Source organism: Marmota marmota, unplaced genomic scaffold (genome assembly GCF_001458135.2).
Source record: "Marmota marmota marmota unplaced genomic scaffold, marMar, whole genome shotgun sequence".
NCBI classification, from domain to species: domain Eukaryota; kingdom Metazoa; phylum Chordata; class Mammalia; order Rodentia; family Sciuridae; genus Marmota; species Marmota marmota.
This window is the reverse complement of record NW_026005674.1, coordinates 467,760-480,100: the sequence shown is the minus strand read 5'-3', so window position 1 is coordinate 480,100 and position 12,341 is coordinate 467,760. Positions and strand designations below refer to the sequence as shown.

Here is a 12,341-nt window from a genome sequence, read left to right as displayed (position 1 = left end):
CATGGGTTATTGAAGAAATCAGGGAAATTAAAAAAATTCATAGAATTAAGTAAAAATAAAAGCACAACATACCAGAATCTGTGGGATACAGTGAAGGGAGTTCTAAGAGGAAATTATGCATCCCAAGGTCTTAGAAATAACATGAACAAATATCTATGTATTAGGTACACTCTGCATAGTTGTGGGACTGCAAATTAGTATGAACTTCTGGAAAGCAGTATGGAGATTCTTCAAAAAATCTAGGATAGAACCACCATATGACCTACTATCCCAGTCCTCTAAATAAATAAATAAATAAACACACACACACACACACACACACACAGGACTTAAAATCAGCATACTATAATGATGCTGTCACATCAATGTTTCATAGTAGCCAATTCGCAAAAACCAAGCTATGGAACCAGCCTAGGAGCCCTTCAACAGATGAATGGACAAGGAAATGTGGTATATATACACAATTAAGTCCTACTCAGTCATAAAGAAGAATAAAGTTATGGCATTTGATGATAAGTTAATGGAACTGGTGACCATCATGCTAAGTGACATAAGCCAGACACAAAAAGCCAAAGCTTGAATATTTTCTCTGATATGCAGATGTTAGCTCAAAATAAGAAAAAAGAATGAGAGAAAGAAAGAAAGAAAGAAAGAAAGAAAGAAAGAAAGAAAGAAAGAAAGAAAGAAAGAAAATGAGGGAAAATCAAATGAAAATAGAAGAGAGATCAGTGGAGTAGAGGAAGGAGATTGAAGGGAAGGGTGGAGGGGGATGGGATAAGGGAAGAAAGAGGAGTGGAATGAATGGACCTATCTTTTCTATGTACATAATTTGATATTTCAAAAAACTATAAGTAAACTATAAGTAAATAGTAGAAAGATCAATAGAGGGAAGGAAACAGAAGAGGGTAAAGGGTAGTACTGGGAACTGAATTAGAGCAAATTATATTACATGCTTTTATAATTATGCCAAAATGAATCCTAATGTTATGTATAAGTAAAATGAACTAATAAAAAGTGATATACAGATTCAATGCAATCCTCAAGAAATTACCAATGACAGTCTTTACAGATAGTAAAAACAATTGTAAATACACAAGAAATACAGAAGAACCAGAATAACCAAAGAAATCCTGAGAAATAAAAGAATAAATCTAAAGATATCACAATATTCAATTTCAAAATATAACACAGTGCCATAACAGCAAAAACTGCATGGTACTGGCATAATAGGAGGCAAGTAGGCCAGTGGAATAGAATAGACAGAAATGAACCTACACAACTAGAGTCACCTGACTCTGAAGGAAAATATTAAATACATATGTTGGAGAAAAGATAGCCTCTTAACCAAATAGTACTGGGAAAACTGGATACCTGTTTGTAGAAACCTGAAACTATCCGTATGTCTCAAAATACAACTCAAAATGGATCAAAGACATAAGATCCATCAATTTGAAACTCCTGGAGGGTAACATGGGGAGAACACTTTAAGATATAGGCATAGGCAAAGATTTTCTGAATAGGACCCATAGAGTCCAGGAAATAATAGCAAGAATAAAAAAAATGGATTGCATCAAATTAAAAACTTCTGCAAAGCAGAAGAAACAATTAACAGATTGAAGAGGGAGCCTACAGAATGGGAGAAAATCTTTACCACCTACTCTTCTGAACCAGAATTGATATCCAGAATATAGAAAGAACTTAAAACAAAAACCCTCCAAATCCCAAATAACACAGTCAGTAAATGGGCAAATTAATCAAATAGTCCCTTCTCAAAAGAAGTATAAATGGCTAAAATTTACATTAAAAAGTCTTCAATGATGTTAGCAATCGGGGAGATGCAAATCAAAACAGCATTGAAATTCCATCACACCCCAATCAATGACAATCATCAAGAATGTGAATAAAAGTAAATGCTGGTGAGAATGCAGAGAAAAAGGAACTATTATACATGTTGATGGTAACATGAATTAATACAAACACTATGGAAATAAGTATGGTCTTTCCTCAAAAAGCTAACGAAACCAACTACAGAACTACAGTATGATCTAGCTATACCACTACTTGGTATTTATCCATAAGAATAAAAGTCATCATACTTTAGTATTACATAGAAATCCATACTTATAAAAGCCCAATTCACAATAGCTAAGTTATAGAACTAGCCTAGGTGTCTGTCAACAAATGAATGGATAAAGAAAATATTATATGTATGAACATAATATTATATATATGAAGTCTTATTCCGCCATAAAGAAGAATGAAATTAAAACATCTGCAGGAAAATGGATGGAATTGGCTAGCATTATGTTAAGTGAAATAAACCAGACCACAAAAGACAGGTATTTCATGTTCTCTCTCATCTGTGGAAGAAAAAGATGATCTGAAAGTATAGGGAGTCTAAGAAAGAAGAGAAAGGGGATCAGGGAAGAAGAAAGGGGGTGGTAAGGGATACTAAAGAAGGGAAGTAAATGTTCAAAATATGTTATATGCATGTACAAATATGCTGCAAGGAACTCATTATTCTGTATTATTAACCTGCACTAATACAAATACTACAAAAATTAAGAGGTTCAATCTCATGTTAAGTGTTCACACACACACACACACACACACAAAACCCAAGCAACCACAAACCTCAAGGGACACAGGAAACTTCTGAAAGTAATGGATATATCTATTAACTTAATTATGGTGATGATACCATAGGTATTTATATATGTGCAGTTGCATCAAATTGTGCACATGAAATATGTGCGTTTTTTTATATTTTAATTGTACTTCAATAAAACTGTCAAAGAAAATGTGGGTAAATTAAATTCAAGGGAAGACTGTCAAAATATCAGGTTATACATCCATAATATTTCTGTTTAGTCATATTTAAAGGTAACCTTCTCCAGAAAAAATCAGATTAACTCATAATTAGAATAAGTATATTAACATGGGAACACACATACCAGTGACCTGTGTTTGATTTGATCCTGTTATTTTTGTATTCTTTGTAATCATAGTATTTTTCATGTGACAATTAGTCTCACAATTATATCAAATATCTGAGGGTTAAATTTATTTTATTTTATTTTTATCCATGGAAAACAGTCAATACAAACATGTTTCCTTTTTCCACTTTACAAAATAATTTATGACAAAAGAGTTGCTTTTAATATATGTTATAGTAGGGCAGGGTGACCATAATTTGGTTTATAAATAATTTAAACACCACTTTCCCAAAGACTATTATGCAAAATAAAACAAGGTGAAATTTTACATTCTTAATTGAAAAATAGGTTTGGGTTTTTTTTTTTTTCTTTTATCTTGCCAGGCACTCACTTTCATGAATAAATAATACTAATTTGCATAAAACTCAACCTAAATGTAGTTAATCTTAAAAAAGACTTTCCTGCTTCTCTAGGACCAATATGTACATATTTAAATTGTAGGCAAAAAGTAGAAAAATCATACTGGAAAACATAGTGTATTGTTTTTTTCTCTTCATCTTAGGATATGTTACTTCTTCTATCCCACACTGCCATTCTAATTCTATTTTGGAGGAATGCTTCTCTTTGAATCATTTTCTCACTAATAAAATTCCTTAGCACCTCTGAAATATTTTAAAAAGTTCTCTTATACCACTACATGCGTTGATCCACTGCATTGATTGACACAGAACAATCTGTGTCAAGGTTTCCTCCAAACACTTTCTCTTATCATTCTTCACTTCAAAGCTGCTCCTTCTTTGGAGTGGCAGGTGAGGACAATGTCTGTATTCTAAGTTCCTTATTTTTCTTCTGAACTTTTATTTCTTCCCTATTATAGAAAAATTACTTTGCCCTTTGTTGTCTAAATCTCCTTTACTGAAAAATTCTCTACATATTGTTTTTCTCCTCTAATTGTTTTCCAGGCAAGTTCTTAACTATTGGACAGCTACATCTGTGTTTTCTTCCCAGCACCAAATTTGGTTGTCATCAGGGATCTATGTCCAGATGACCCAGTTTTTATACTGGTTTTCATACTGGCATAATCAATACCAAGTGGATATCTCTTCTGCCACATTGGCCTTAGACCTCCATGATTTTATTCATTCATTATTGTCCTTAAATTACTGTTGATCACCAACCTACTATGAGACATTTTGGTGTTATCTGGAATTCAGAAAATACAAATGTGTATTAGGTCAAGTCTCATTCTTCCACCTTCAAATAATTTATCATATAAGAAACAAGCAAGTAGCTGACAATTAAAACAGAATGTAGTACATAAAACCATTGATATGAAAAAGACTTCCAAAAACAGTAGAGATTTTGTTCACAGCATGAATGTCACCTATACTTCTACTATGAGACTCTATCCCACTTTCACAGATGTTTGATCTTGGAGTGCACTTATATAATTCTCTGTTTCAAATTCTCCCACTGTGTCTCTTCTTTCCAATTTATTTCTTAATGTAACATTCTATCTTTTGATATATAATTATGTGATTTTTTTTTGACAAATACAGTCACATAACCATAGCCATAGCCAAAGTACAGAATGATTACATTGCCTTCAAAGTTCTCCCATGCTTCTGTCTAATGTACCCCTCCTTCTGCCGAGCTTCTAATGACAATGGATCATTTTTTTTCCTGCAGTTTTCCTTTTCTAGAAAGTGCATTTAGGTGGAATCATATAATATGTGTCCTTTTTCTTTAATTTCTTTGACTTCAAAGAAGGTATCTCAAAGGTATTCTTCCATATGTTTGTTGGACATTTATATATCTTCTTTTGAGAAATGTATGTTTAGTTCATTTGTTCATTCATTGCTTGGATTGTAATTTTGGTGCTAATTTTTTTGAGTTCCTTTTATATTCTGGATAATAATCCCCTGTTGGAAGAACATTTGGCAAAGATGTTTCTCCCATTTTTAGGTTCATTTTTCATGCTCTTAATTATTTCTTTTGCTGTGTAGAAGCTTTTTAATTTGATGTCATCACACTTACTGATTTTTAGTTTTATTTCTTGAGCTTTAGGAGTCATATCATCAAAGTTGATGCCTGCACCAATATGTTGGATTGTTGACCCTGTGTTTTCCTCTAGTAGTTACATAGTTTCTCATCTAAGTCTTCTATGTTTGATCTACTTTGAGTTGATTTTTGTGCAGCATGAGTGATTGGAATCTAGTTTCTTTCTTCTACATATGGAAAGACTGTCTTTTCTTCAACATATGTCTTTGTCAGCTTTGTCAAGGATCAGATGACTTCATCTATGTGCATTTGTCTCTGTTGCATTTTCAATTGTATTCCATTGGTCTTTATGTCTATTTTTATGCCAATACCATCCTACTATAGTTCTGTAGTATAATTTGAGATAAACTATTATGATGTCTCCAGCATTACTTGTATTGCTCAGAATTGCTTTGGTTATTATTATTTTTTATTGTTCCATATGAATTTTAGGACTGTTTTTTTCTAGTTCTGCATGAATGTCATTAGCATTTTGATGAGGATCACATTGAATATATTGATTGCTTTTGGAAATATAGCCATTTTAATATAGCCAGAATTAATACTATTCTGCCTATTTAAGAACATGTGGGGGAGCTGAGGTTTTGGCTCAGTGGTAGTGTGCTTGCCTAGCATGCATGATGCACTGGGTTCAATTCTCAGCACCACATACAAATAAATAAAATAAATGTCCATCAACAAATAAAAAATATTAAAGAAAAGAACATGTGGGGCCTTTCACTTTTGTAAAGTCTACTTTGTTTCTTGGCTGTTCTATAGTTTTAATTGTGGAGGTTTTTCACTTCTTTGGTTACATTTATTTTTAGGTATTTTATGTTTGGGGAGATTAGAAAACATTATCAACAATCTTAGCAATTAGAAAAAAGCAAATCAAATCTACACTAAGATTTTATCTCACTCCAGTTAGAATGAAATCATCAGGAATAAAAATAACAATACATGCTCTCTAGGCCAAGGCACACTTATACAGTGTTGGTCAGACTGAAAATTAATATAACCACTTTGAAAATCAGTATGGAGGTTCCTCAAAAGTCTATTAATGGAACCACCATATGTCCCAGATTTTCCACTCCTTGGTGTTTGTCCAAAACAGCTAAAATTAGCATGCTTTATTGATACATAGATATCAATGTTTATAGCAGCACAATTTATAGTAGCCAAGTTGTGGAACCAGCCTACCTATCCATTTAACCACAGAAGAATGAATAAAGAAAATGTAGCATATAAACGCAAAGGAGTTTTACTCAGTTATAAAGAAGAATAAAATAATGTTATTTGCTCTTAAATGGGTAGAACAGGAGAATATAATGCTAATCGAGAGTGATAGGACAAGTGTTTTCTCTCATATGTGTGCCTGCATGCATAAGAGAGATTAGAATGAAAAAGAGACCTCACCAAAATAGAAGGGAGACTAATAGGGTAGAGGAAGGGAATTGAGAAGGAGGGAGGAGGGGCAACAGGATAAGGTACTGGGAAATAAAATTGACCAAACTATACTCTGTTGTATCTCCTTGTATGACCATACCTCAAAAACTCCAACTTTTATATGTAATTATAATATACTAATTAAAGAATAATGCTAGAAGGGCATCCAGTAAAGTACAGGAGAGGAATCAGGTATAGGGTGAAGGGGAGGGGAACAGGAAGTACTGGGAAATGAGTTTGATCAGATTTTGTCATGTGCATGTACAAATATGTCACAATGAATCCCAGTAATATGTATAATAATAATAACATACCAATAAAAACCATAAAAGGTAATCTTCAAAGTGTTTGTGCATGTTATTATTCTTAAAATAAGTTGGCAAATATTTTATATATTAGAGACACTACTTTAAAGAGCCATTAAAGAATTCGAAAATTTAATGTGTGCCAAACACAACTGAGCTTCCTCAATGGATTCTTGGTTCATCTGAGTCCCTACAGTTGTGTGCCTCTGCAGTCTGGAGCAATCTCAGTGCAGAGATGCTGTGGCCATTGTGTACATTCACATGAGCAGAGGGGAAAACGGCAACACCAAGGGAATCAGAAAAAAAGAGTGCTAGGGATTGAACTCTGGGCCTTGTTGTGCGTGCTAGAGACAGCATCTCACTGAGTTCCTTAGTGTCTCACTTCTGCTGAAGCTGGCTTTGAACTCACAATCCTCCTGTCTCAACCTCCTGAGCCGATGGGATTACACCCGTGCACCACTGTCCTGGCCCCTCACTTACTCTTCTTCAAAATGTAGTCATACCATCTCAGCATTTTCTAGAAAATATACACAACAGGCCAAGTGGACACAAACTGAAGCATGGATACTTTGTACCCAGCTCTTTTGCACAACCAATTTTGCCATGAAACTGTCTGAGCAAAGGAAAATTGACTCTGTCTGTGGGCTGAGAACATGCCAGGGACATGCTGAAAACACAGCAGCAAGCTTCCTTTTGTTGCTAAAAGCTTGGTCCTTGTCCTTGATGCCAATCAATAATGAGGGCACCATTTTGAGAAAAAATGAAAAAGAGACGGTTTTTTGCTTTGCTAGAAAATGAGAAACACAGAGGACACCTGTCCTAAAGGCTGTGATTCTGCCCATCAGCAGGAACAAGGAACTTTTAAAGAGGTGATTCAAAGGCTACATTCCACAGACATTTTCTGTCTGGAGTTATAATTCACTTGTTAATTTGGGAGAGAGTCATTTCTGAGATCTTCTGATACCCTCCCCACAGTCTGGATTACTTCATTCCTATGGTGGGTGTGAACTCAAGGACAGATAAATCTGCCTAATTTGGGGAAAAAAGGTAATCCCATTTCCCTGAGATTAGGGAGGGGAGAGATTAGGGAGAAGCAAGTCCATTTTAAAAATAAATTGGAGTTAGTCGGAGGAAGGTTCTAGAAAAGCAGCGGCAGTAGCAGCAGTGCTGGTCCTGTGTGGAGGTGCTCGTCAGCGGCAGTTCTCACTCCAGCGCCAGGAAGAGTCCGGTTTGTGTTTGTCTGCGGAGATCTCTCTTATCTCACTTGCCTGCGGGAAATCCGGCTGAAGCGACTGAGTCCACGATGGAGAGAGAAAAGGTACAGTTCTGTAAACTCTTCATTGGTGGCTTAAGTTTTAAAACCACAGAAGAAAGTTTAAGAAACTTCTATGAGCAATGGGGAAAACTTACAGATTGTGTGGTTATGAGGGATCCTGCAAGCAAAACATCAAGAGGATTTGGTTTTCTAACTTTCTCATCCAAGGCTGAGGTTGATGCTACCATGGCTGCAAGACCTCATTCAATTGATGGCAGAGTGGTTGAGCCAAAACCAGCTGTAGCAAGAGAGGAATCTGGAAAACCAGGGGCTCCTGTGACTGTGAAGAAGCTGTTTGTTGGCGGAATTAGAGAAGATACCGAGGAACACCACCTTAGAGATTATTTTGAAGAATATGGAAAAATTGACACCATTGAGATAATTATGGATAGGCAGTCTGGAAAGAAAAGAGGCTTTGGTTTTGTTACTTTTGATGACCATGATCTTGTGGACAAAATTGTATTGCAAAAATACCACACCATCAATGATCATAATGCAGAAGTAAGAAAGGCTTTGTCTAGACAAGAAATGCAAAAAGTCCAAAGTTCCAGGAATGGAAGAGGAGGCAACTTCAGAGGAAGATCTGATGGATATGGAAGCGGAGGTGGATTTGGGGATGGCTCTAATGGATCTGGAGGAGGACCTGGACGTGGCAATTTTGGAGGTAGTCCTGGTTATGGAGGAGGAAGAGGAGGCTATGGTGGTAGAGGATCTGGCTATGGAAACCGGGGTGGGGGCTATGGAGGTGGTTATGACAACTATGGAGGAGGAAATTATGGAAGTGGAAATTATAATGATTTTGGAAATTATAACCAGCAACCTTCTAAATATAGTCTAATGAAGAGTGGAAACTTGGGTAGCAGGAACATGGGGCGACCATGTGGTAGAGGAAATTATGGTCCTGGAGGAAGTGAGGGTTATGGTGGGAGGAGCATCCCACCATTATGGTGGGAGTATCTACTGAGCTTCATACTATTTGCCTTGAGCTTCATTGTATAAATAGGAGAGGATGAGAGCTCAAAGGTAACTGAACAGCTTCAGGTTATCAAAATAACAATGTTAAGAAAATTCTTATCTCAGTCATGCATAAATATGCAATGATATGGCAGAAGACACCAGAGCAGATGCAGAGAGCCATTTTGGGAATGGATTAGATTATTTAATAACATTACCTTACTGTGGGGGAAGGATTGTAAAAAATAAAAATAAAAATAATAAAAACCTTTGAGACAGTTAAAAAAAGAATTCGAAAATTTGAAGAAAAATCTAGAGTGGTTCATTATTATTATTGTTATTTTTTATAGTTTATTATTTTGGGAGAAGGAAGGTTAAACAAATTGAAACATAGAGATAACCAATGTTTAATTTAAATTTTATTCCTTCTAATTAATTTTCATGTCTTATTTAATACTGAATATATTCATCTATTTGGACTAATTTTTATTTGTCATTTAAATATTAATAGTAAAATGCACTTAAATTAAAAATTTACATTGTTCATTTTATCTTTTCTAAATGTATGATTTTTTTTCCTGTAAATGAACTCACAAATTAGGAAATCTTGAGTACAGAAAAAGTAGCAATGAGTTTTGGCCTTTTTCATGGCAAAGAGTTGAGAAGAATTTTCTGTCCTCATGTGTTTAACTTGCTTATAGAAATGGCAAACAAAGAATAACTCAGTGGATCTAAGAAACTTAAATCAAAGAACAGATCCCTGGGAAGATAGAAAGTGGTTGGTTTTTAATAGGGACTGTTTTTTTTTTTTCCTAGTTCTGTGAGAATAGGTGATGGGGAACAGCAGTGAGTGACATTGTTATGGAAAATAGTCCAAGTATTATATCTGAGCTCTCTCTTGATTGGGGCTAAACTTTTAATTATGCTTTAAAAATATTTAAAAAATTGCCTGATTATTGACTGTTTTCCAACTGCAAGACAGAAAAAGCGAGGTCAAGCTCTGGTAAGATTAGTGGAATGAGCTCAGGGGAACACCTACATCTGTGTGTTGTTGGTAGTTGGTATCAGCAGTTGCCTGGTGCAGATACCTGCCTTGGAATTTTGTTTTTACTTTCACAAATGCTATGATTTAGGTAATAGAAAGTAAGGAAGGAAACTCTGAAAGAAAAAGAGCAATGGACCATTGGAGGTACTGAGCCAGTATGGTATAACTACTTTATCCCAGGCAGGTTAATTGATGATTTAGACAAATTCAAGAAGATACATGGGGCTGAAGAGATATCTGACATATATTTATTGATGGATAGGAGAGCAGAAAGTCCTGTTTACCTTATGTACAAGATTACAACAAAGTCTGCAGCATGCCAAATATGAGTTCATGCATTACATAAGACTACACAGGGACTGTTGCTTCTGACTTCCATAACACATTGCTCCTTGGACATATGGGTGAGGGAGCCTGATAAACTGCATTTTCCTTATAGCCAATATTTCTTGAATCCAGGGTTTCCAGGGTCAGCATCACCTGGTAAGAGTAATTAAATGGAATGTGATTAGGTTCAAGTTTTAGGAGCAGCAGTTCTCTTCTCTGCATTGTGTAATCTCCACCACTCCCTAAAATCAGCAAGAGGCAGAAAAAAAAGGGGTAACCTTTGGTTCCTCTTTTAAATATCTGAGTAGTCAAAATAACTAATCTTTTCAGAGTAATATGAATTTTACTGAAGGCAATGATATATTTGAGAAATGAAGCCATTAATAAAAAGAAAAATAAGTTGACTTGATTAAAAAGATGAGGCAGAATCAATGAACTAAAAAATGAAACTAACTTAAAATAAGCTTGATATATATACCCAGTGGGTGAGAACATTGATAATGTGAAATAAAGCAAACATTTATAACAAATAACAATAGATGAAGGCAATGAAGATAAAAATTTACTGATCTGGAATACATGTCCACTCTCAGAAAATGTTTGGAAACAAATGAAGAAGGGGAAAGTGTGAAGACCAACACTAAAAGATATGTTGTATAGACGAAACAATGATAGTATATAATAATAGAAAAATCTAGAAAGAAGGCAAAACAGTAGAAGTATTCAAAGAAATAATTGAGAATTTGCAGAATAAATGTAGTGCAAGATGCATTCCCTGAGAAGAAGACTATAACCTGAAATTTAGATTGAAGGATGTTTACTGATGTACTGTAGAAGTGAGGATCAGGAAGCAGGACTGGGAGGGAATGAGCCACAGCCTGCTCAGTATCAGTCTCAGCTGAGCCCCTAGGGAGTTTGGTATGGGAATATGGGTAATTTGGAGTTGTCTTCAGTTATACTGCCTGGGGTTAGGCCTTTATAGTGGCATTGGTTGGCACTGGGTGAAGGCACCCATGAGATGGGTGTGGCCATAAGTGAGACAGCTTTCTGGAGCTGAGGTAATCCCCAATTGCAGGCTGGATGCTGAGGACTGTTTTGTCAACAGCATTTCCAAATTTCTTCATAAAATGCTCTTGGAATGGATTCATGGACCCCGTTGTCCCACAGCAAACAGAACCAGTCCATATTCCCATTCCAAAAGAGAGAGCTTACTTGTGTGTTACTTAGGTAGCACATTGGTTTTCCTATTAGCTTTCAGTAAACCTTTGTAACTTCCAATTTTATTAAACAAAATGTATTTTCATTAGTAATGGAGACACAATTTCATTTTCTCTTTGGTTATTATTTGTTCCTATAACCATCTGTCAGATGAGGAGGTGGAGGGGAGATCACACAGTAATTTTATTTTAACAGGGAAATTTTAACATAAAGAATTATAAAACAATCATGAAAAACTGGAATACTGACAGATTGGATATAAGTAAGTGAAGAACTCTAAGGAATATAGGAATAACCAAAATAAGAAACAATCACAAAACACAGGGAATAGAGTACTCAAGAATACATTTCCTCCTGAAGCTGAGATAGAGCACTCAAGCTGTTGGGACCACTCCTGAATCCGAATGTCTGATATAGAATCCCCAGGAGGCAGATTTTGAGATGAGGATTAGGATGCAGAATACTTATTAAGGAGTACCTTCTGGGTAAAATTTGTATAGGCAAGGGAAGGAAAGAGTAGGACTGGGCAGAAAAAAAAATTGTATTGAGATGCATTACTGATGACTGCTAAATGGATTTTTGAAGCTAGAACTGTCCAAATTTGGGCTGAGACGGCAGGCTGTTTTAGTTCTGTGAGCAGTCAGTGGATGAAGGTAGCTCCAAGAAGGAATTGGCCTTGAGCCAGTAAACTCTGTAGTCAAGACAAATCTCTGAAGTGCCAATGTTTCTCATTATTGTAATCTGGCCATTGCACA

The 12,341-nt window shown here is 35.5% G+C and overlaps 1 protein-coding gene across 1 annotated transcript; it reads left to right on the top strand.

Annotated features, from left to right (window-relative positions):
• Positions 1-7,934: 7,934 nt before the first annotated feature.
• On the top strand, positions 7,935-9,041 carry LOC107160818 (heterogeneous nuclear ribonucleoproteins A2/B1-like). The gene has a single exon (XM_048797573.1). The coding sequence runs from the start codon at positions 8,031-8,033 to the stop codon at positions 9,039-9,041; it is 1,011 nt and encodes a 336-aa protein (XP_048653530.1). The 5' UTR covers positions 7,935-8,030.
• The last annotated feature ends 3,300 nt before the right edge of the window (positions 9,042-12,341 follow it).